A 24,849-nucleotide genomic window follows, 5' to 3' on the forward strand; every position below is an offset into this window, starting at 1 on the left:
AGGTTATGTCCCATTTCACACCGCACGAGGCCGCCTTCCTTTCTTTCAGACTGAAGCACCGCCGCCAGCGAGCCGAGCCGCATCGCTGCGGCACCGACCGCTCAGCGCGGCCGCCATTTTGGGGCGTGGAGCCGCCGCGGCCGCCCCGCCCCGCCGCTCTGCGCCTCCCGCCCCCGTGCCAGCAAGATGGCGGCTGCCGGCAGGGCTTGGCGGTTCGCAGCGCTGCTGCCGTCCTTGCGGCTGCGGGTCCCGTGCCGTTCGTTGTACGGCGCGGCGCGGGGCGCTGCTGCTGCTGCCGGCGGCGGCCGCCTGCTGCTGGGCACTGCCTTCGCGCTGGGCGGCGGTGCCGGTCTGTGCCTGGCGGCGCGGCAGCGCCTGAGGGAGCACTCGGCCGCGGAGGTAACGCGGCGCCAGGCCCGGCGGGGGAAGGGGTGGCTGGGGAGACGCGGGGCGGGTCTTCCGTCTCCGTGGAGCGCGCGGCTGCCGGTGGCCCGTTTTCGATCGAGAAACGGCTTAAAATGACTTGAAAGAAACCGCAGCCGCGTTTCTCTGGAGGAACTGTAGGAAACGGCTGTCGGAAAGCCGGGGCTCGCTGTGTTTCCGGTGCCCGCTGAGGGCCGCGCAGCCAAACGCACCGCAAATGAGAAGCGAGCCGCGAGGATGCGTTGTTTTATAACGTGTGGCACCGCTGGCGCGGGCTGCCGGAGCCGCGCGGGAAGCGGCGCTTCGTGTCTGCGCTGCCCCGTGCCTCCCTCGGTTCATCCCGGGGCTCTGAATGCAGGCCGGTGTGTCTGAAAGCTTCGTGCAGCTGTCGGCTCTGAGCCTCTGCCGTCGGTCGAGGTGCAGCGCGGCTTCCCCTCACTGCACGGCGACCAACAGCAAAGTCTCTTCCTGCACCCCCGCCCCACGGTTCCATGGAGGGTATGGAGCACCAGATTGTGTGCAGAAGAGTCTGCTGTGTGCATCTCACTTCTGTTTTTTGGCTGTGAATAGGAATAGGAGTTTCCAGCAGGTTGAGTAGATGTTGAGGGAAAAAAAAAACAACAGTTATTCATCGTGTGAGGTGAATGTTAGTGATACTGTTTAAAGGAAGCCTTTTTGAACTGATATACACTGATTATCAGGTGTTGCAAATCAGTGACTATGAGTTTATAACAAAAATAAGGGTGAAATAAAGATAACGTTTACACTTTTTAGTAGAAAGCAAGAGCTTTTGGTCTTTTTTCTTCCCCAGCTGCCTGCAGGGAACCTGCAGCTTACCCTCTACCAATATAAAACCTGTCCTTTCTGCAGTAAAGTCCGAGCTTTTCTGGATTATCATGGGCTGCCTTATGAAATTGTGGAAGTAAACCCAATAATGAGGAAAGAGATCAAATTCTCCTCCTACAGAAAGGTGCCTATCCTGTTAGCTGATGCTGGAAGCCCTCTGGTAAGTTACTATGGGAAACTTCGATAGGGAAATCTGTATCTCTGGCTTTTCACACGTTGTGTAATCTTAAAATCATGTTGTATTCTTTTAAGGCTAAGGTTTGTTCCTTGTGTTGTATCCTCTGCCACGGCCTTGTGAGAGGTGTTTTCAGTCTCTCTTTGTAGACGTGTTGTTTTATGTAGTGACCCTGTAGTCCAGTGATTACCTGGCTTCTCTCAGCCCTTAAGCAGGACACACATTTCATGTCAGAGACAAAAAGGTCTGCTTACGTTTTGTGGAAAGAGATCACTCCTGATTCAACTCTGTGGCTTTTTAGTATCAGTATTGCTTTTTCTGCTTTGTTGCTGCAAAATGCTTCAATCCAAAACCAAAATGGTATTGCCTGTGGACCCATGCCTCGAGTCCTCTGTTATCAGAATGGAAGACAGATATGAAATGTGTGTGGGAGCTGCTGAGTCACAGCCTGAACCTCTGACTGAGCACCTGGGGAAAGGACCCGGTCAGTCCTGAGAGCTCAGCTGAAAGCAGTTCAGCTGTGTGACCAGAAGGGGTGGAGCCTGGCTGCGCCTCTCTTAGACCTCATTTAAGGGCTGACTGCCACTGGGGAGGGATTTCTTTCTGGAGGTCTCTGTGGTGAGGCTTTTCCCCTGTGAACCCAGACTCTTCTGATATGGGTGAGCCATCTTCTTTCCTTCCTTTATAACACTCTTCTATTGTGCTGGTCCTTCTGTCGTCACACCTTTGTTATAACACCTTTCCCATCATATTGATGTAATTGCTGTAAATGATACTCTGAGGTGCTTGCAGAAGAGATCTGCATGTAGGGCTGCCTGGGGAAATTCATGAGGGGAAAAAGGGACTGCAGCACTAATTTGGAAGTGTCGGCATGCAGGGAGAGATACTAAGAAATGTCTTTTCAGCATCACCAATTTCTGAAAGTTTGTTTTAATTCTGTTTTTCAGCAGTTGAATGACTCTTCGGTGATCATCAGTGCAATAAAGACCTATCTCATTTCCAAGTAAGAAAACAAAACAAGGAAGAAGAGTTGAATATGAGTGGCCCTGTGAATCTCACCTGTGAGATTTTCTTTGCATAAAAACTGCTTAAGCAGGTGCTAGGGTTAGTCCTGGAACTAAGCTTACATTTAGTCATAACGTCCAGAGTGAAACCAACATCCAGAGTGAACTACAGTGTAGCTGTAGCCTGTCCTTTGGATCCACTTGAGGAAAGTAGGAAGTTTTATGCCTGCAAAAACATCCTGTCTGACACAGGGAAATAAGATACACTAATAATAGTTATTTGAGAGCAGCTGTTCCAAAGTCTTTTCAAAACTTATTTCATATAGAGTTTGGATCCACATGCACTTAGACTGACATGATTTAAGTATGTGCCTGTCAGTATGTTTTTTTGCTCTTGCCCAGTTTTGTAGCTGTCTGATCAGGTGCTAACTGTATTATTGTCCACAGGAGGAATAGCCTAGAAGAAATTGTGTCCTTTTATCCTCCCATGAAAACTGTGACTGAGCAAGGCAAGGAGGTACTTGAGTATGGGAATAAATACTGGCTCATGCTGGATGAGAAAGAGACAAAGAGAATCTATCCTGTCAAAGAAGTGAGAGTGTAAGTGCTCTGAAGTTTGTGGGTCCTTCAAGTAGTGCAAAGCTGGCTCCAGAGATCCTCATGGTAGTGTGTCTATTAAATCCTGTGGGTGCTGACAACACCTGCCACACTCCCTCGCTGTCTAAAACCTGGGTAGTTAGTGTGGCTTTGTGTGTTCAGCCTTGAGAAAAGAAGACTGAGAGGGGACCTGATCCAGGTCTATAAATATCTAAGGTGTGGGGGGCAGAATGGCAAGGCCAGACTGTTTTCAGTGGTGAGTGGAGACAGGACAAGGGGAAACGGCTGGAAACTGCAGCATAGGAAGTTCTGCACAAACGTGCGCAAGAACTTCTTTACAGTGAGGTGACGGAGCACTGGAACAGGCTGCCAGGGAGGTGGTGGAGTCTCCTCCTCTGGAGATGTTCAAGACCTGCCTGGATGCCGACCTGTGCGACCTGCTGTAGGGAACCTGCTTTGGCAGGGGAGTTGGACTCGATGATCTCTGAAGGTCCCTTCCAACCCCTACAATTCTGTGATTCTGTGTTGTACGTCATTTGAAATAATGCTGTTGAGTGACCGAGTTCCCTCTATTGTGGTCATGCCTTCAGTTGCCTCCAGTTTCTTTCTTGGCCTTTAAGTCGCAGAGGAATGCCATGGAATACTAGTTTCCCAAGGGGATACTTGCTGCTTTAGTTCTCAGGGGAAGGAAAAGCTAGTGCTCTATCTTCAGTCTTAATTACAGATGGAGATTGGAGGAGCCTTGCTGAAGATAATGCTCCTGGGTGCATTTCAGAGAGGTCACGAAAGCACGTGTTTAGGTAGGGCTTTTGACACAGTTGTCCTTGGTAAAAGCTCTGGCTAATGTCACTGTGATTCTCTCTGCCTCCTCTAGCCCTGATTTCCATACCTCATTCACTGACAAGTCTCTTTCAATACCTGCAGGGAAGAAATGCAGTGGAGAAAATGGGCAGATGATTGGCTTGTTCACCTCATCTCCCCCAATGTTTACCGCACCCCCAAAGAAGCCTTGGCGTCCTTTGATTACATTGTCCGCGAGGGGAAGTTTGGCACTGTGGAAGGTTTCTTTGCCAAGTACTTGGGGGCCGTTGCCATGTTCTTCATTAGCAAGAGACTGAAGAAAAGGTGGGTACCACTGAGCCCCAGGTGCACAGTCATAACTCCTTGATGGCCACAGCTATGAACTTCAGAGCCTAAAGAGCAGAACCTGCTTTGAAACCAAACCACTTAATGCAGTGGGAGTAACAGCTGTGTTGCCCTGACTGTGGAGGTACTGAACTCCTTGTCTGCTCTTTACACACTAGCTGTCCCCTTCATCTTAGAATACCTTCCTGATTCCCCAGCAAAGACCAGCCCAAAAGATTAGAGGTGATGAAAGGTTGAAGAACCAAACCTGTGTTTTCAGTCTAGTTCTTTTCTTCGTTTAGGCATCACCTTCGCGATGATGTCCGCGAAGACTTGTATGAGGCAGTTGATAAGTGGGTGAAAGCCATTGGCAAGAACAGGCTGTTCATGGGTGGAAACCAGCCAAACCTTGCTGACTTGGTAAGTGGTTAATAAGTGGTTAATTCCTGTTTCTATGGTTACATATACTGCAAATTACCCAGTTGTTCATCCATGTGAAATGGTGAACATGAACATAGGCAGAGAAGGGGATTTATATCAGCTACTGGCACATAGGACACTTTTGTTAAAATAGGACAGTATTTGCTGATTTCCTTCAGCAAAAGAACCTGCAGTACTCATCTGCAGGTGGGTGTTACAGATTGTGTGGAAGAGTAAGGGAAGCAGTTTGCAAATCAGAACAACTGCTCTGAACAGTGAGTGCTGGTGAACAGAGCCTTGCACCTGCACAGGCCTTATTGCACTTGGTGCTGAGGAGGTGTTCTTTGCAGGCAGCAGTGTGGAGCAGAGTGTGATTCCTTCCTTGGGATGCAAGGGAATTTTTTTCCACCAGGGCTTCTTACTGAGATGGCTTAAATTCTACTCCATAACTGCACATAGATTCTATCCTTTTTGTAACTATTTCCTTAAAGAAACTGCGTGTGTGTTCATGCTGCCTTTCTGCCTGTTCAGTCTTCCTTACTGTTCAGACTTGTGGAGCGTGCTGTAGGCAGGTAAAGAGCCTTGCTTTCTGTTTCCTGGGCTGCAGAGGCACTCTCGTTGATACCCTAAGCCATTCTCCACCACTGACTTTCTCAGTGTTGTTCTAATCTTCATCCTCTGGCACAGGCAGTGTACGGAGTGCTGCGGGTCATGGAGGGGCTGGAAGCCTTTGACGACATGATGTTCCATACCAAGATTCAGCCTTGGTACCAGCGCATGGAAGAAGCCATTCAAAGAGCTGCAGCCTGATGTCAACTACAGCCTCCTTCCTGAAGTACTTGCATGGGGGGAAAAAAAAACTTAAGGAGGAATAGTTTTTATTTTTTAAAGAGTTGATGGACTGATCACACATTGTGAACTGACATGCAGGCACAGAAACTGTCCTGTTCAGGGTCCTGAGTTTCTGCAAGCAGAGGGATCCTGCAGTGCGTAAGTGTAAATGAGGTATTTAGAAGGATGGGGAGAGGTGGAAGGAAGGTGTTTAGGGCACTGCTGGAAGGAAGAAGCTCGGACTGAACTGAAGAAGCACTGAGCAGGGTGCTTTCAGGTGAGAGCCGTGCTCAGAGCACATTACTGTAAGAGCAAGCTGCTTTCTTGGCTAGGGAGTGTTACAGCTGGATCCAGTCTGATAGTTCTGAGCAGCTTTTGCTTCAAGCTGTCTTCCTCCATTCATCCACACGTCTTTTCCTGACTGAGACACTGGATGCTAGATTTTTAAATAAGAATTTTTCTGCAATAGAATCTCGTAAACCCAGCGCTTGGGGAGCTGGGGGAGAGTCCCCAGTTCTGGCAAAGGAGCCCTTCCTCTGGGACGTGCTGTGCTGACGGGCTGTGAGCTTTGCCACGTGAACGGTTCTTTTGATGATCCTGTATGGTGTGCGAGGATAAAAGCTGCTCTGACGGGGATGTGTGTGAGCTCTTACTGCAGGGCCAGACATCTCACCCTGCTAACGCCAAGCGCTTACGTTGCACAAAGCCATTCAGGAACACCCCTGACAATCAGTTTGTTTTGAGGGAGAGGAGAAAAGAGAAGGGTTAAGAGGGATGGGTGCGGGTGGGGATAGCTGAGGGTTTCTGTTGTGTGCTGCTGTAGCAGCTGAGGTGGGAGTGATGGCAGCAGGTTGGGGTGTGGGGTTGCTCAGCCCTCACAGGTTTCAGGTCGGGGTCGGTGGCGTTTCCCTGAGGGAAGGGGAAGGTTGGAAGGAAGCAGCTCGTTACTGCAGGCAGCAGAGCCAGTCTGTGAGCACCGTGCGCTTTGAGGGGCGCTGTGGGTGCGAGAGCCGCTATTGGGGCAGTCCTGGTTTGTTTCTTCCTTCAGTGTACAGACTTTAGAGGGGAACGAGTTGCGATTTCAGTTCTGCATTGACACACATGAAAGAACGCTCGCGGTCAGCAGCAGCAGCGTCGGTGCTGCTCTTCTCGTCATCGCTTCTGCGTTTGCTCGGGCCGTTCCGCGCCGAGAACGGCGGTGCGGCGCCCGCCCTCGCGCTCGGAACGAGGCTCCGCGCGCCTCGCGTTGCCATGGCGACGGGGCCCGTTGTGGGCGGGGCGGCGCGGGGCGGGGGCGGTGCGGGCTGCCGAGGAAGGTTTGAACCGCCCAATGGGAGAAGCGCGGGCGGCGGCGGCGCGGCGGCCCCGGAAGTGCTGCTGCATCTCCTGCCCGTGGTGCGGCGCCCATGGCAGCGGGGCGCACCGCCGCATCGCCGCCGGCGAAGACCGCCTGAGGCGGACCCGGCTGTGGAACGCGCTCGGCACCTCGCGGTGAGCGGGAGGGGGAGGAGGGGCCGTCGGGCGGCTCTCGGAGCGCGACGGGGAGCGGCCGAGGGGAGCGCGGCCCTTTGCCCTGCGCGCGGAGCCGAGGAGGTCCCGGGTTCGCCGGTGCCTCGTGGTGACGTTTGTGTAACGCAGCGGTTCTGCTGCGCGTCCGCGGTGACGGCGTGCTGCTTCTAGAGGAGCGCTGAGCGCTTTGCGCTTGCAGTTCCGAAGCGGCACAGCGATCCGTTGACATCGACCGCCGGTAGCTGTAGCTCGGGCTGCCTCCGCTGCCGTTCCTCGCCTGCGGTCTGTGTGCTGCAGATACACGCAGGAGAGCAGCGCTGCTCCTTCCCAGCTGTCCGAGCAGCCCTCGCCCTAAGCCGGGTGATGCTGCCCGTGCTGCAGCATTTCCTCGCCCAGTGCCTGTCAGTCAGTGCTGTGTTATGATGTTACCAACACCAGTGCCTGTCGCTGCTGTGTTATGATGCTACTCACCAAAACCTGACGTTTTCCATAACTGATGTGGTCGTATTGCTTTCATTCAGAGCAGGGTATTACACGATCCTTAGCAAACTGTCACATTAAAAATGAGCTATGAAGGGTCACCTGAATTCTGTTCTAGAGCAGTATGGTACAGAATGACACTTTAACACCTGCACCGTATCCCCTTATGCAGCAGACTTTGAGGCTGTGTTTCCATAATGTTAGCAGTGAGGCCCTTGGTGTGCAGCTCCACAGCTCTGTACACACTGGGCGCAGCAGCCCAATCCCATCAGCACTACCAGACAAGCAGCTCACTCTGCTCCCAGTTCAGGTCTGTGGATGGGGCTGGTTGGCCACCACTACTGTATGTGTTTGCAGGGCTGTGCAGCACCAAGCACTTGTATTGCAGGCTTTTTTCAGCTTTTCTGCAGATGGTTAAGAGTTGCCATCACAGCTGTCTGGATAAGGTCCTCGTGTGTCATTCTAGAAAGCAGTTTTCTAATGTTTAAGCCAACTCTCAGTACATAAGGGATGACAATCTCAGTTGTTTCCTCATCCTGCACTTGTCAGGGGAAGCAATGGCACGCTGACCCTTGTTTGAATTCATACATCTGATACGTTTGTGTCTGCGTGTTTGAGAGGAAGAGAACGTCCTGGGATTGGCACCATTCCCCGCGAGTTGGACGTGATGGTCCTTAGGGGTCCCCTCCAACTTGGGATGCTCTATGATTGTGTTGTTTCTGCATCAGGTTTCCCTCATCCATCGAAAATGAAATGACATCAGTAACTGCACAGAGCACAGTGTCAAGAGGAGCTAAAAGCCTTAAAATAACTGTAAGTAATTATACCTGGGCTGACAGAACTCTGCTGTTGGATTTTTCTAAGCTTTACAGCTACGCTGTACTGAAGAATCATTACCTCAAGGACAGATTCGTACCTACACTGTTTTCTTTAACCTAGTGTCTCTGGGCTTTTCTGTGCTAGGCAATTAGTGTGTGAATTTTTACATGTATGTATTGCAGAGAGAATCTGAAGAAGGATCTGAAGGCTTTGAAGCACTGGTTTAGTTTCAAGAATTTGAAGTTAAGCATATGTGAAAGAACGTAGAGGTTCAGAATGATCTGTTTGTTGGCTTTTCTAAGCTAAGCTGTTAAATTAATGCTCTTTTCCTCTTCCTCTATGAAAGTTCTATTCAGAATCTGATGCTGTTGGTTACTGAAAATCCTTGATTTGCTCAATTTTCTGGGGCACCAGACTCTTGCAGGCACCTTCAATCGATACAACTGCTTTTGTTCTTTAATGGCTGCAAAAATATTGGCAGCAAAGGAATGATTTGTGTTAATAGCTTTACGGCATAGTAGCATGCACTTCAAAATGGCAGATGCTACTGAAAGACAGCACGTGCTTTGACCAAAACTGGCCACTGTTGCTCTCTGGCACGGAGGGAAATGTTGTTATTTCCAGTTTCCTTATTCACAGGTTTCCTTTCATTGTATTTCCCCTTCCCGTCCGTGGGAGAAGAGCCATGAAGAACCGTTCCTCATCTCCCCCTTTGCACGTCCATTTGGATGAAAACACCCCTGTCCATGTCCATATTAAAAAGGGTCAGAAAACCACACCTGCAAAATGCCAGGTAGGAGCGTGCAGCTGGGTGTTGTGAGGGCTGCAGGCAGGAGACAGTCCTGGAAACACCACAGAGCCTTTGAGGTCTGTTTTGCCATAGTGTCAGAACTGAGACCTGTTGCCTCTTTAGCTATATGCATAGCAGTGGTGTTTTCTGTGTTTAAGGAGATTTATTTATGCTATGTATGAACATATGGCTTGTTGTCATGTTTAATTAAGCGATTGGGGCTGGACTCCATCATCTCTAGAGGTTTCTTCCAGCCTCTACAACTCTGTGATTATGAGAATTGTTGCTTTCAAGTGATGCAGCTTGGGGTTTTTTTCCTTTTATGTCTTGGCTTTGCGTTCTCACACTGTTATTTCTTTAGCTTCGTCCCTGTTTCTGTAGGAAGGGTTCGGGGTAAGGAAGTAACCAAATGTTTCACTGTCTTGATTGTATTGCAATTAACGTGTTTAAAAGAAAGAGGCACTGGATTCAAACCATCTTCTGGCATTAAGCACCTTGACAATCTGCAATCTGCAGAGAAGGATCTCTTTATACCCTTGTCAACAGGAGACAGAAGGCAATACTGAAGCTGAGTTGTGGCTGTTTTGTATCCTTCTGAAATTGAAGGTGTCAAGTTTTTCTCTACAAGCAATGGAAGTTGCTGGCTCGCTCTTATGTCTGCAGACACGCTGTTACAAATTCTCCACTAATTTTCTCTTTGCTAATGGCAGATCAGGGTCTGACATTGAAGTCGCCTCCTGCTATTAATTAATCCCCTGTAGGGTACTTTAGAATGGCTTGTCTTGCTCGTCAGGTATTAAAGTTGTGCAAACACTCTTTGACTTTTCATCATTTAGAGCACCTCAACTTTAAGGCGAATAAATGTGGATGTACTTTTGACTTTAAAACAAGGAAAATGCTTCAGGGGCTTTTCATAACCAATCACACTGTATGATTTCTTTTCCTCTGGTAGTGTTGACAGTTGATACAGCTGCTGTACTGTGAGATTAATCTGGAATAGGGAAGGAATCTACCAGGTTGTTCCTGCTGCACCCAAATGGGTTTCATTGCAGTATTCTTTGCATATCTCCCTACAGAGGAGACTTCCTTCCCCATACCCTGTCCCCAAATCTTCCTGCTGGCTGAGTAAGGCTCTCATCATGTCACAGTTGTGGATATTTCAGTCATACAACAGCAGCAGTGATAAGCAGCAAGAATACATTCAGCTGTACGTGCAATAACCTTTCCTTCTGGCTAGTGTTAGCCTCCTCTGCTGGCTCATCTGATCTGATGTGCCACCTATAACACTGTGAATGATCTTCCATTTCTTTTTGCAGTGATGAAAATTGTAAATAGTTCTTAAAAGGTCTTATTGTTCGTATCAAAAGTGATTGTTCTTATTTTCTCTGTTTCTTCTTTAGCAAAAGCACAAACAGAAAATGAAAGGGAATGGTGTGAAGGTGCGCCGAGCAGTCCAGGTGAAAACAAAGGCCCCCTGGATGCCCCCAGGAAAAACATCAGTCCTTGATTCCACCTACAAGTGGGAGGTAGGCTGCTTCTGCTCCCTCAAGCAAGCTTTAGCTGAGGTTGAGGAGAGCAGTTGTATCAGGCTGGAGGGAGCTGGGCTGATATGAGAGAAGGGCCCTGTCACTTGCAGTCCATTTCGAGTGTTTCTTGTACATCTTGTTCATTTTTAAATATAGAAAAATAGGAAATGATTAACGTCAATGTCCAGCTCACGTGTTTCCATCTCTAGAATGCAGACACATTTACTCGTGAGTTCCTGCTGTGTTAGCAGTGATGTGGTCTGACCTGGAATATTGTGTGCAGTTCTGGGCTCTGTGATTTAAGAAGAATTTTGAGAAATTTGAGTGCTTCCAGCAGAGAGCAACAAAGCTGGCTGAGAGGCACGAGAGGCAGCTGAGGGCTGCATGTGTGAAGTCATCTTCGTCCTTCTTCACAGCTGCAGCAACTGCGTAGTGTTCTTTCTGTTTTCTTCCTGATTCGTTGTCAGCTTAAGCTCTTCAATTCCTGGCTCTTCCAGGATGAGAATTTGAGTTTCTCTTTTTTCTCTATTTTATTCTTTCTGCATTTTTGAACTTTCACAGATGGAAATGAAAGAGCTGATCACGTTTTGCTCTTCCTCCCTCGTCTTGCTGCAGTGATGCATCGCAGTCTCTAGTTTTGGCAGTTAGCTTTAGGACACAATTTAAACCTTTCTGTGAAAAAAAGATTCCCTTTATTGGTTTTTTATTAGGGTCCAACTCACCGCCTGGAAATTACACCTCCAGATTCCGAAAAGATGATGTCAGTGTTGCGCCTGAGCGATCTCTCTACGGATGAGGAAGATGCAGTTTACTGCAAAATGAATGAATACGAAAGGAAGATAGACAGCCTGAGGAATGTGGTGGGAACGCTGAGGAATGAGGTGAGGGGACCAAGTAAAGACCTGCTGATTCTGGCTTTGTAGCTGATGGCTTGGCATGAGGAGATTAGAGCCCTGGTGAAGTGAAGATTGCTCAGCTGCTGCTTATTTTGATGAAAGAAATCAGTCTGAGCTGTTCAGAAAATCAGAACTAATTTACTGAAAGATTCACTCCGCCCTACTATGAAAATTCGTTAAGCCACGTCAGTTCCATAAGGTATCACTGTGCTTTGGTTTCCAAATAATCTTTTTTCTACTCAAGCCCAAAACGTGAGTAGTCGTCAGTCCAGAAGGTGAAAAGCACAGCTTGTTGATCTTCTATCCGTGAAGAATCCACTTATTCCTCAAAATAGTTTCTTCTGATTCTCCCTTAGAAGACACAGACCAGTGATGTTGTGCTTTCCAGCTGAAGAGCCTCTCATGCACTTGACACCATTTAAAAAATGGAGAGGAGAGGTTTCCAGATTTCTTTAGATGCTTGGAGAGAGGGAAGGGCAACCATTTATTTCCTCTGTGGGTAGCAGTGATTGTATTCTTACTTAGTCTATGCAAAAAAGTTCAAATTGGTAAATGAGAATAGAATTTTTAGAATATCAAATAGAATAGAGTGTATTTTTATACTAAGCCTTTTCTGTTCCATTTGTGCTACAAAAAATTAAAGAAGTTACTCGTGTAACTATAAAAAAAAATAATAGAAAATAAAAAAATTCTGTTTTGATACTTAAATGAATTGAATCGAAATATTTGGTGGCACCGTTTAACGAAATCCGTGGTGTGAGATCACTTCCATTTTGTTAGCTGCAGTTCTGTGCAAGCAGGGGAATCTTTTCTGCTGATAAGCAAACAAACCTGGGGCACCCATTTGACCTCCCTCCATTCTCTCTTCTCGAGTGCTTTCAGCTGTTCGTTGTGCTCCCAGCTGCCCAATGCGGGATGCATGAGGAGCAATGGCCGACTTGTGGTTTATCTTAAATTGCATTTAAATACCTCTTTTAGGCTAAGTTGCAGAAACAGGAGCAAAAGCAGCAAATGACAAAACGTCTGCTGGAGGAGCAGAAGGAAGAACTGAATGAGGTCACACAGGAGCTGGTAGAAACAGAGCATGAGAACACGCTGCTCAGGCGCAATATTGAACGCATGAGGGAGGAGAAAGATCTGACTATGTAAGAAAGCTCCAGTTCTCCATTGTAATGAGTGGCATTGCTGCTGGTGTTATTTGAGGATGTAGTTTGTACCCTAGGTTGTGGTGCTGCTGAAGAACTGATGGTTTGGGGTTTTTTATCACCTGTTACAAAGGGGAATTCAGATGGCAATAGCTGCAGAGGATTCTAGCATGGTCATAGGGACGGGAAAAATCCTGCTCTGTTGGGAGGCTGAAAGAGGTGGGCTTCAGTAGCCTGCTGTGGGGTTGTCGTGGCTTTGCAGTTAATATTTTGGATGTCAAGATATTATCTGGATTGTGACTGTATTGATACAACAACAAATAAATGTGAAGCTAAAAATTAGAGGAGAATTTCTGACCTTTGTGAAAAGTCACACTGAGGCCCCCCATGACAGGGCCTGAACTGTGGTTTTTTTTTTCTTTGTGATTCCTGAAGATCTCTGATGTTTTCCTGCATGCCTGAAGAATTAGGGCAGTTTGCCTCCATTGGGGCATTAGTGTTTGGAGAGTCTTCTTTTTCTTGAAAAGATCACCAGGTTGTTAATACTGTGGGCTCCTTCTACCAAAAATGTGAATACTGCTGAGGTTCCACCCTCTAACTGAAAACTTGGAGCTGAATGCATTAGTGTGTGTTCTTGTTTCATGTTGAGCCACTTGAAGTCTTATCTCCATAATGCTCGAGGTCCCAGGGAACGCCCAGCGTTGTATTTGGCCTTGGTAGTGTGTAAGCTTTGCTACAAGCTACATTTGTCCCCCCTAAATTATTGTTTCATAGTTGTGATCCTTGCAAGCTCTGGGAGCCTACTTACTGTCTTCTGTCAGAACGACTTCTATGGTGAGAGAGGGTGAACTTGGGTAGCTTTTATCCTTTGCTCAGTGTATTTTTTTCCTGTTTTCCCCAAATAACTGTGTATTCATACTGCCTGGTACAGCTGCCAAAACTTCATGTTCCTCTGATGGCTGAATTCTCATTGCAGGCTACAGAAGAAGTACTTGCAGCATGAGAAGGAACGCCTGATGTCCAAGCTGAGTGAGGCAGAGAGGGATGGAGCAGCAGCAGCCAGAGAGATTCATGCCCTGAAAAATACAATTGAGAGACTCAATCTTGTAGGTGTTGGCTTTTCTGTTCTGGCCTTTGCTGCCTTGTACTGTTCTATGGCTGTCTTAAAAAAATACGTGTAGATATTGTTACAGATTTTGATCCAGAGAAATGTAAGAAGTTTTGGGATTTAACTTGCTGAAGATATTTGTTAAATCTCTTTGGAAACTGGGTATTTATTTGCAGCATCCAGTCACCTTCTGTGCGTGTGCTGCTGACTGTGGCAGTACCACGCTTTTATCAGCTTCGTGTTTTAATTCCAGGGTTTGCATGTGAATAATGCCCTTCTTTTTTTTTTCTTCCAGGAGAAACACATGAGCAGCTCAGACATCAACATGCTGACGAGGCAGAAAGAGCTGCTGCTGCAGAAACTGAGCACCTTTGCAGAAACCAATCGTACACTTCGGGAACTTCTCAGAGAACAGCACGAAAGGGAGGTGAGCAGTGCTGAGTGCTGCAACTTGGATGAGTCCTGAAGGCAATATTGTATAATGGACTGAAAATGGGACTTGAGTTTGAGAACTCTGTAACTCTTTATCCCAGTGTTGCCTTTGAGCATTGTGTCAAAAAGGATGGTTTTGTTTCTTTCTACCTACTTCACTGAAATAAGATTGACTTTGCTGCGGGGATGTCACAGCATCTGAGCCTTTGGCTACGTGAAAAAGTAAAGGCACTGCATTGTCAACTTTCTCATCTGGAAATTGCTATTCTTCCTGTAGTTTTCATTCCCTTTGAACGCAAGCAGGCCAATGTTAACTATTCTGTCAGCCACCAGTGAGACTGGAGAAGAGGATTGAGTTTTTTTTATGTGACTCTGAGTAATGAGAGAGTTCTAGAAGTTCATATTTTGCCCTTGTGCTTCTTGTTATCATCTTTGTATGGGAGAACTGGGAAAGCTTTTTGAGATAGGTTTTGATACGTGAAGTACTGAGCAAATTCCATGCTTGGTATCTTCTGGTAATTGCTGCTGCAACAAGGGGGAGACCGGTTGATTTCTACAGTTCCATCTTCAGAATCTGTAAAATGCAGGCTTTTCAGTTAACAGCTTTTCTCCCATCTTTGTTTTGTAGAAGGATGCTCAGAAGATATTGCAGAAGCAAGGTGTGCTGTTGAAAATGTTGGCTGACTCAGATACAGAGAAGTTGGTAAGCAAGCCAAAACATCTTGAAGCATCAAAACATCAGGAAGAGAGAAAACTGCAAGCCCTTTGTCTGTATTCAGCCTCCTGGTTTTACTCTAATGCCTTTTAGAAAAGTATTCTTGTGTTTGTGGCTGTCGGAGCCCCTTTGATTAACAACCTGCATGGCAAAGTGAATCAGTTTTCGAGCCTATCAGATATGGAGCTTAGACTGGGGACAGCACAGCTGAGACCTGCATACAAGGACACTGTTATGATATGCAGTATTCTGTTGTGAGAAACAGTTTGGGATACGTAAGTGTGTCCTTACCATGTTCAGTTCAAGCACAAATGCTTGACTTTTTCTTCGTGCTGGATGTACAAAGCAAGAATTCTACTACATACTTTGAAAAGGTGTCTCTGGGGATGGCAAAGAAAAAAATACCTGCTGCAAAAATAGCCTGACAGCTGGGATATTGTTCTTCAGTTTGGATATCATCTTATTGTTTCTGTAGGTTTATCGTGCTATCCTTAACAGTAGCAAAACATAAAGAGGGTAAGCCTTCTGTTCCTGCTTTTGTAACTGTGTGAATGATCTGGCACCATTTTTTTCCCCGTTTCCTCATCTGTAAACTGAGAAAAGTGCTCCTGTATTGCCAGAAATGATAAAATTTGAGATGCAGGCAGTGTCCTTAATCTGTGGGCTGTGTAGTCCTATCAAGTCCTGGTTTCTGATCAGGTGTTCTGAGCCCCTTTAAAGCAATTGTGTTTCCTTATTGCTTTCTGTTTGAGGAGGCAGCAGGAGGCTACAGGTGGTGTTGCTGTGGATACCAGACAGAGCTGTGGATCCAATGGTGTCTGGAGGGAGGCAATTACACCTGTTTCCCTCCACCTGCTAACCTGAGTGTGTTTGTTACTTAAAATCTGACTGGTGTTTGTTTTCCAGCAACTTCAGATGAGGCTTCAGGAGAAAGAAAAAGAGATCAACAATCTTGCTCTTCAGATACAGGAAGAAAAGGTAGCTTCCTTATTCTGTTATCCCCTTCTTGCTCCACCTTCACAAATAGTACAGAATGTGGGTTTGTACTTGCAGCCAATTACTTGATAAGGAATCAAATGACTGGTTTGTTTATAAATATATTGTTCATACATATATATCTATAAAAATAGACAGCTACCTATTCCCACACAGCTGTGGGCTCAGTATTCCACTGAGAAAGCATCCATCACTAAGATGCAGAGGCAGTATTCTCTCCTTGTTTGGGCCTACTCCTGAATTACCTTTTTGCTTTAGGTCTGGTGGGTTCCTGATCTCAAATTCCAGTTTTCCCCTCTGGTTAAGAAGGAAAAGGCAAATGTAGTGGATGAGATAGAGGATGTTTTTCGCTTGAGCAAATCTTCCAGGGCAGTCATTTACCTCTGGTGTAAAATAAATGGTTGTTTATTTGTTGTCCATTTTGCTGGAAAAGAGGAGCTGTGAAGGAACATCTGAGGAAGGTGGAGATGGCTGGAGACAGCAAAAGATTTCTTCACCAAATGGCTACGTGACAGGAAGCATTCCTTCTCACTTGCTTACTGAAGAGAAATGTGTGACTTGTTTGCATTTCATTTAGGAACAGGCAAAGACAGCAGGTGAGCTCTCAAAATCGTTGGAATCTGTGAGAGGCCATTTACAAGCACAGCTTCGACACAAGGAAGCTGAGAACAACCGGCTGAGCACGCAGATCCAGGTAGGTTTTGTGTGTGTGCAGCTGGTTGATAGGAGTATTTCCCTTTGCTTAGCTCTGCAGCTGCATAAAGCATCAGCATTATGTGTGGGTATCTCAGTTAATAGAAAGAATGTTCTGGGGTAGATCAGAAGGGATGGGGACTCGTATTTCTCTCGGTCAGGGTGAAAATCAGCATTCTGGAGAGCAGTTTGTGAAAGAGGAAATATACAAATAGGGATAAGGACAGAGAAGTTTGGTTCTGAAGTACCAAGAGGCCATAAGAGTTACGGCCCTTTAAATTGGAGTGAGATTTGCCTCATTGCATTGGAGCTGAGGATGTATGAGAGGCAACTTTTAATTCTGATACATGAAATCTTTTGTATCAAGGTGCAATGCTGGGAATAATTTCTGTGTTTTAAGCCCTTCTAGAAACCAGATTGGTAACAAAAACTCTCTTGAAGGACTTAATTTTAGCATCTTCAAGCTAATTTTTCTCCTGTGTTGTTATTTTGTACCTTGCAGTGAAACAATTTGTGTAGGTAGAGTAGGCTGTAGCTTTTTGTTTACAAGCAGACAACGCTCTAGAATGCACTGGAATTAAATACAGCTTTGCAGTGTTTCAGCTTCCTTATATCCACATGGGCATAAATGCTTCTTTTACTCTTCGAGTTGGTGCTGATGTGTCTGTTCGTGTCAGGGCAGGATGAAGTAGCAAGTATCCACAGGCTGAAGGGTTGAGGTTGTACACCAATCTTTTTCCATTGTTTCTAGGAAATCAGTTGCTTTTTTAGGTATGTAGGCGTAAGGACTTTATTCCCTGTGCTGTGTTTCCTCCCCCAACTGCAGAATCTGGAGTGCAGTGAAGCTCAGCATAAGGCAGAGGTGGAATGTATCAAGGAACAGCTGAAAGAACTAAGGCAGAAGGCAGGCCGTGATAAAGAAGCCCTGAAGAAAGCCCTCCGTGCACAGAAGGAGCGGGCAGAGCGGAGTGAGGAGTGTGCAGGGCAGCTGGCTGTCCAGCTGGCAGAGAAGGTACCAGTGATACCCAAAGGGAGACCTCATTTCAGGTCGTACCTCTACATCTTTGGTTTCTGGAAGCAGCCCTGGGGAGAGACTCTGCTTTCGACTGATGAGGATTATTTTTGTCTCGGTGCCTTGGCCCATTTGCGCTAAGCTTAGAACAAATCCAGTTTTCTCTTGTCACAAAAATATCAGGTCTGATTTTTTTTCACCTTGTTCTTCAGCACTGTCTGAGGATTGACAAAAGCCAGGAAAATAAAAGCTGGTGATTTTGGCTGAGAATTCTGAATGAAGTCGTTTGTTAATCCACAAAGTCATTAGAGCAGAAAAGTACGAAGGCTTCAAAATGCACTGGGATTTCCTATTGAAAACTTACTGAAGGATATCAAGCAAACATAGAAAAGTTAGATGGTCAGAAGGGAACGTGGGAACTACCTTGATCTTTTCCTTCTTTTTAGAATATTGGAGACCAGAGCCAGTTCCAAAATTTTACCCATGCTTTGCACTCCTGGTTGTTCATTTGCTGTCTTCAAAGAGGATTCTCTTTCTGTGCTGTTCTGTTTATTTTCTAACAGCAGTGTTGTTGAAGACCTCAGTGTGAAGAATCAGGAAGAACAAAAATAAATGCTTTGACATTTTGAAGTCTTAATGAAGTCTCTGCACATATGATGCTTATTCATAGCAGCATCTGCATGCTGTAGAGATATCCCACGTCTAGTCCAGTAACATTTTTGTCATCTGTGTTTCCTTTTGATAGGACAATTACGTTGCAGAGGCACTTTCTACTCTGGAGTCTTGGAGGAGTCGCTACAACAAAGTAGTGAAGGATAAGAGCGACCTTGAATTGGAGATGGTTACAGTGAACAGGTGAAGATAAGATCAGTATGGAGAAACTAACATGGGTGTGAATGAGTTCGTAGTTCAAGGATGATTTAATTGAATATAGTAATTAAATAATTTGAGTTGTCAGCAAGCATCCAAGCAAAACCAGCCTTGTCAATGGGTAGCAGAGTTTGGAGGGATCAGGAGACAAAGATGTGGTTTCTATTGTTGACTTGCCACAGCAAAGGTGGGCTGTAAGGGTTTACTCTTAAATCTCTCTGATCCTTTGCCTTTTTAAATGCTTTTAAATAATTAGGGATTTCTTTCTTTTGAGATGGTAGAGATCCTTGAGTGAAGGGGATTAGTTCATGGCAGTTTCCCATGATAGTAAATAAACGTGTATCACTGCACTACAGTTGTTGCTGCAGGAAGAAAAAGTAGGTAGGGATATGAGACAAGAGAGAATGATTTCTTTATCATGTGTATCTTGGAGGCAATGCATTTGAGTTCCAGGGGGACAATTCAGGTTGGTTTTCGGTGAGCGAAGATTGAGGTAGCTGAACAGAATGTAGATACGTATATGTGAATGAAGCAGGAGGGTGACAGGGTAGTGAAAGGCCATGTCTCTGAAGCTAATAGTGAAGAATTGGGAGTCTTCAGCTTTCTTCTCATTCGAGGGTTAATTTTCTTTCTGCATGGCAGCCGTATTGCAGAGTTGCTAGAACAGCAGGCAGACATGGAGGACAGGATGCGAGAGGACAGAGATGCCTTGATGGATAAATTGCACCAACAAACTACAGAGACCACTTCTTTCAGAATGGAAAATGAAAGACTAAAGGTCGGTGACTCAAAGCTGAGATGCTGTGTGAAGAAGCAGAAATTACAATGAGTTTCTTGGCCTCTGACAACTGAGGTGCATTGCCCTGTTGCTGCTGCTTAGTTTCAAACTTGTTTCACCGTATCCTGAATACGATGGGGAAGCTTGCTAGGGAAGTCTCGCTAATTTACACTGACAGTTTTGTTTATTTGTTTGTTTGTTTTCCAATCTAGACAGCATTAAGCAGCTTGTGTAACAGTTACATTCACACACTCAGGAAGATGCTTTTTTTGTTTCCAGGCCAGTGTGGTCCCTATGGAGGAGAAGCTGAATCAAGCGCACATGGAAGTTCAGCAGCTCAAGAGCTCTGTCAGGAATTATGAAGACCTGATTGAAACCTACAAGTCGCAGGTGGGCACCTTTTGGATTCCTTCCTCACACAGGTGTGCTTTCTCTCGTTGTGTTTATTCTGTTAATCCTTCCATTGTTCCTGTGGTTTTGGCATTCAGACTGCCGTGTGCTTTAGTGCTAAAGGGTGGGAGAATTCCCTTCCTCAGTATCTGCTGCTAACTTTATCATTAGGGAGAGCTATGGCAGAGATCTTGATTAATGGAGAGGGGAAAAAAGAAAAAGGCAAACCCAACACAGGCCTGAATTATTTTTCTTTTCCTTACTCCTTTTCAAAAAGTAAAGGAAAACGGCGAGATCCCTTTCTTTGCCTTTCAGTCTGATGAGTTCTGTCCCTGGATTGTTTGGCTTTGTGTTTTTCTCTGGGGGGATGCAGGGGAGAGAGGGAGAGGAGTGGACTTTGGACATTTTGGTATTTAGGAAACCCAAATGGTGTGGGCAGGAGAAGTAAAAGTGAATTTCCATTCCAAGTTTAGCCTGGAATGATAGTTAGGGTGGTAAGAAACTTGTTGGTGATTCTTGAGCAGTTTTAGCTACTCCAAAAGGCAGCACGTGTGTTGAAAACTCTATATAACAGGTAAAGTATAGTTGTTTTTTGTGTGCCCAGGTGTTGAAGACGCGCATGGAAGCAGATGATGTGGCAGCAAAACTGGAGAAGTGTGATAAAGAGAAGAAGGCCCTGAAGGATGAAATGAACAAGGAGATCGAACTGGTACTAAACTCCTCTGGAGGCTGATATGTTGCAGATGTGCTTTGCCTTTTTTTGATTGGCTTTTTTCAGGCTTTGTTCTTTCTGCAAAAGTTATTGAAGATTTAACAAGTCCTTGACTGTATGACGTTCTTTAGAGATGCTTAGATGGCGTAGTGCATTTTTTTTGCTGTGGCTTAGAACAGTGCCACTGTCTGCTGCAGAACAGCTGTCCTTGTAAAATAGCTTGTGCTTCTAGTAAAATTGGAGCCCAGGACCCACGGACATCAAATTGTAAGGGGGTAGAAGACCTTAATTACACCTCGAACTCCAATACCTGACAAATACCCCCAGTGTCCCCATGGTGCAAATTACCAAAGCTTTCAAAGGAATACCGTCTAAACTAAAGTTTCTAAACGTTTGAAAATTGCTTGTTGCCTTCATTAGGCTCGCAAGCAGTTCCAGAGCCAGCTTGCTGAGTTGGAAAAGCTGCCTGAGATCCTGAGGATCACGGAGACACAGTTGGCAGAATGTCAGGACCAGCTTCAGAGTTATGAGAAGAAGAACGTGGACCTGTCTGTCATGATCGCAGATCTCCGTCAGCGGGTAAGGGACTGGCAGAGAGCTTCTGCAACGCAGCATCCCTGAGACCAAGATGAATTTCTGATCGCAGGAAGGTTCGAACTGCGCCGTCTCTGTTCTTGTCTCTTGTTGAAAAGATTAAACGTGCACTGCAAAATAAAGGTGTGTGCCATGTCTTTGTGCGAGAAGCTTGCAGCGTAGCTGCCGGCATTGCTTACTGCTTGAAAGCTTTCTAATCCCTGAGCGCAGAACCATGATGGGACCTGAACTGCAGCAGTGGCAACGCTTGCAAATGCCGACGCTCCCTTCTGTTACTTCCATCATCTTGTTGGCTTTTCCTCCTGTGGTCTTCTGCTGATAATGCTGTCCCAACCTTGTTTTCTCACCCTCATCTCAGGTTGTTTTCCCAGTCCCTGTTTTATGTTCCCAGGAGCACTGTGTAGGTGGTTCAGGACAATTGTAGACAGGCAGGACATCTACAGTCATGCCTCGGGACGCAGCAAATAATCTTGTAGTCTTGACAGCTTTACTCTCCTTGGCTTGGAATGGTAAACCTTCCTCGTGTTTAAGTCTGTGGTGTCTCTGTGGGCTCCTGTCAGGTATGTGGCTGTTCTTAGTGCATGTGCTTTGCTGTACTTAGAGGTGTCTGCTCTGCATGCAAGCTTTTACCAACCTGGCTTTTCCTTTGAAGTTTCAAAGAATTTTCTCGTACCTATCTAAGCATTAGCTGGAAGCTCCAACAAAATGGAAGCTTTGTGTGTTCAGTGCTTTGCCTTCTATCCACTGTTCCTTTTCTAGGACTCTCCAGAAATATGACTGAATATTTCCTTCTGGAGAGCAGCGTCTGTTTTAGGAGGTTGGTCGTGTGTGTAATGACTGTTCTGTGAAGTAACCAATGGCTGTAATTTTTAGATTGAGCTCCAGGGGGACAAAATGGAGATGACAAAAGAGAGATATCAGTCTGCCCAGGAGGAGAAAAAGCAGCTCACCTTGAAGGTGGAGGAGCTAGAAAGGTTAGAAATATTGGGCTCTCTTGTTCTATTAACTTTCCTTTCCATACTCTATTGTGCTTTTTTTCCACAGAATTGAAACATCTTCAGTCTTGTTCCCATGCCCCCGCTTGCCTCCAGGATTCTGCACGTTTTCTTATCTCACGGGGATCTCCAATCAGGAACTGTCCACTAGACAGGCAGTTGTAGGTTCTCGCAGCAAACTTGACAAATGTTGTTAGAAAGGACTGTGCCTACACAGCAGATACCAGCTCCTTGTCCAGTCTAGCTGGTCAGATTTGAGGTTACTGAATATTAGACTATTTTTGTTTATCAGTTCTTGTTAGTGACAACATCTGGAGAAAGGTGTGTGTGTGAACACTCAGTGTCCCTCAATCTTAGAAATTCTGATTAGAGAAATGAAGTATTTATTGGAGCACAGAATCACCTTCCAAGCTAGTCGAGACCTAACAGAAAGGCAGTCTGAAACACTCTCTGTTTAAAATGAATAGGTTTTCTTGCCTTGTCTTGACCTAGAAAACTAGAAACAACGAGTGCCCAGAATGTGGAGTTCCTTCAGGTCATTGCAAAGCGTGAGGAGTCGATCCATCAGTGCCAGCTGAGGTTAGAAGAGAAGACCCGTGAGTGCAGCTCCCTGGCTCGTCAGCTGGAAATGGCCATTGAGGATGCCAAACGACAAGTAAGGGATTTCTTGTTTGATGTTCCTGTAACTGTCCAGACTGTAAAATGGAAATGCCACACCAGCCTATGGCACTACTGTTTGCAACAGAAGTAAGAAAAGCCTTGGGCTGACCTGGTGCTTATGTACAGGAATCTGCCCAAGTAAATGTACAGAGGATGTGTGGGCATCGTTCTTCCACAGACGCCTCTTGACAAGGTTGTTTTCCTGTTCTGTGCAGGTTGAACAAACTCGAGAACGAGCAACATCCAGAGAGAGGGCAGCCCAGTCCAAGGTGCTGGATTTGGAGACCCAGCTGAGTAGGACTAAGACAGAGCTGAACCAGCTGCGTCGGAACAGAGATGATGTGAGTGAGCTGTGAGGAGTGCTCACTGCTGGCAGCATCCTGGTAGCAGTCTGTCTGTGCACAGAGGTCCCTGCAAAAAACGTTTAGAACTTGTTCTAAGCTGAAGTGTGTGTAAGAAAGCAATTATGTTCAAATGAGATTTGTGTCAGATGGCGTCAGAGATACTGTGATCCTAGAAGTGAGACTCTTCTATATTGTGTATCTATGCTGCTCGTTTACATTATTTTTACTTGGAATTGGATTGGCACATGAATCAGGTCAGGTTGGCTTTCTGTGATGTATGGAATTAAACATACAACTATGTGAATCAGTTTAAGAAGGCCAACCAATTAGCTGCGTTGTCTCCTGTCATTTGTTGTCGGGTTGTTGAATGATGTTGGGATTGAGCAGAACAAACAGTAATGCTACAGCACCATCCGTGGCAATGCCTTCCAGTGCTGTGCTAATCCTACTGGCCGCGGGGATTTCTCAGAACAGCTGAAGAAGTGAGCAGGCTGAGTGCTGCTGCCTTTCAGCCTTGTGCTGTGCTTTGTTACAGGCAGAGCGCCGCTATGAGAGCCGCCTGCAGGACTTAAAGGATCGGCTGGAGCAGTCGGAGAGCACGAATCGCAGCATGCAGAACTACGTCCAGTTCCTCAAATCTTCCTATGCCAATGTGTTCGGAGACAGTGCCTTGCTGGGCTCTCCCAGCCGCTCTCGTTCTTCTCCTTGAGGGCTGTGCTCTCTCTGCACCTCTGCTTTTAAGCACAAAATAAGCCCTATGTCAAAGCCATACGTTGTTTAGAAAATGGGTTGAAAATGGAGAAATTTCAGGGTCACTTAAGGGAGAAGTGTTTTCTTTGCAGCGGGAGATGATGGAGTGATGGTAGCATGGAATCTTAGCGTGCAGAGCGTTAGCAGGGCTGGCTTGGCGATGGAGGTTGGCAGTACTCTGTAAGCTGTGCCCCAGAACAGGATGGTTTTGCATGTGGTGAAAAAGGCCCTTTTCATCCTATGAGCTCTGGATGCTTTCAGCTCTTCAAACCCAGCAGTGGTTTTACTTGTGTTAATGTTTCACACTTCATTTTTTCTTTCCCCCCCCCCATTTTCTGTATTCTGTACTGGGGGAGATCATGTGCTATTCCTGCTTCTTGTTACGTGCTCTGGTGGTGCAGTGGGTGATGGGATGGTGGGAGAGAAGTCCACCCACCTCTCAGGAAAGCGTGAAGCTGAAAATAAGGGACATGCCTGGGGCTTAATGCTTACAAGAACTTATCTCCTGAACCACTACGGTGTTTGTAAACAGTTTTATATCAGAAATAATGATTTATTTTTGTTTGGTTGGTTGTTTTTTAACTTGACTCTTGTGTGCTCTGTGATCCTCATGTTTTTTAGTGTGATGCTGATTTTGCTTTACCCCTCACCCCAATCCTGGTCTCCTGAGCCTGAGTGGCCCCAGGACTGTGCCCAAACCATCTGTGTTCAAAGGGAAGGCTGCAGCACGACCTCAGCAGCGCCTCACCCGGGTCTCACTGTGAATGCTGGATGAATTCAGCGTGTGCATGAAATGCTGATCAGCTCAAAGCCCGTTGGAGGGTGGCTACTGCTGCTTCATGCCTCCATCCGACCCAGCTGTGTGCTCTGGCAGCTCAGCTCTGTGGGGCTGGACCTGCAGCTCCGTGCTGCCCTTGTGCTCCTCCCTGTGAGTGGTTCCTTATGGGGACAAAGGTAGACACTGCTTTTATTTTTTAACGCTTTTGTATCTTATTGTTCTGTCATGGGGCACTGTTTGTCGTAAAGGTTTTCTAAGATAATCGTTATTGGAGAATTCTGTCATTTTGTGTGTAACTTTTTTTAAAAAAAAAACCTAAAGGTGCTATGGTAATAAAAAGAGATAAACTAAATTTTAATTGATTATATTGGAGCATTTGTCTTTGCTGTGCTGCGTCCCAAAAGCTTCCGGGCTTTAGTTTCTTGGGCCCGGCTCT

At 46.1% G+C, this 24,849-nt stretch overlaps 2 protein-coding genes across 10 annotated transcripts; both read left to right on the plus strand.

Moving 5' to 3' along the window:
* Positions 1-167: 167 nt before the first annotated feature.
* PTGES2 (prostaglandin E synthase 2) lies at positions 168-6,055 on the plus strand. Its single transcript, XM_052669398.1, has 7 exons — positions 168-399; positions 1,235-1,429; positions 2,392-2,447; positions 2,896-3,048; positions 3,970-4,170; positions 4,473-4,590; positions 5,278-6,055. Exons 1-7 carry the CDS (start codon positions 187-189, stop codon positions 5,398-5,400), a joined length of 1,059 nt encoding a protein of 352 aa, XP_052525358.1. The 5' UTR covers positions 168-186; the 3' UTR covers positions 5,401-6,055.
* A 696-nt stretch (positions 6,056-6,751) lies between these two features.
* On the plus strand, positions 6,752-24,780 carry ODF2 (outer dense fiber of sperm tails 2). Of its 9 annotated transcripts, none has more exons than XM_052668106.1 (21): positions 8,139-8,227; positions 8,414-8,498; positions 8,869-9,022; positions 10,420-10,545; positions 11,256-11,426; positions 12,420-12,586; positions 13,563-13,692; positions 13,990-14,121; positions 14,755-14,829; positions 15,748-15,819; positions 16,415-16,531; positions 17,357-17,542; positions 18,288-18,397; positions 19,055-19,190; positions 19,470-19,580; positions 20,185-20,289; positions 20,713-20,871; positions 21,760-21,860; positions 22,374-22,536; positions 22,757-22,882; positions 23,421-24,780. In XM_052668106.1, the coding sequence occupies exons 3-21, from the start codon at positions 8,915-8,917 to the stop codon at positions 23,592-23,594; spliced, it is 2,469 nt and encodes an 822-aa protein (XP_052524066.1). In that variant the 5' UTR covers positions 8,139-8,227; positions 8,414-8,498; positions 8,869-8,914; the 3' UTR covers positions 23,595-24,780. The 9 variants fall into 9 exon arrangements, 8 of the variants coding, with proteins under 8 accessions (XP_052524063.1, XP_052524066.1, XP_052524068.1 ...); XM_052668108.1 differs by having other exon boundaries at positions 8,911-9,022; XM_052668103.1 differs by lacking the exons at positions 8,414-8,498; positions 8,869-9,022 and adding an exon at positions 6,752-6,912 and having other exon boundaries at positions 8,139-8,223.
* The last annotated feature ends 69 nt before the right edge of the window (positions 24,781-24,849 follow it).

Source organism: Tympanuchus pallidicinctus, unplaced genomic scaffold, assembly GCF_026119805.1.
Source record: "Tympanuchus pallidicinctus isolate F22 unplaced genomic scaffold, pur_lepc_1.0 scaffold8, whole genome shotgun sequence".
Lineage (NCBI taxonomy): Eukaryota > Metazoa > Chordata > Aves > Galliformes > Phasianidae > Tympanuchus > Tympanuchus pallidicinctus.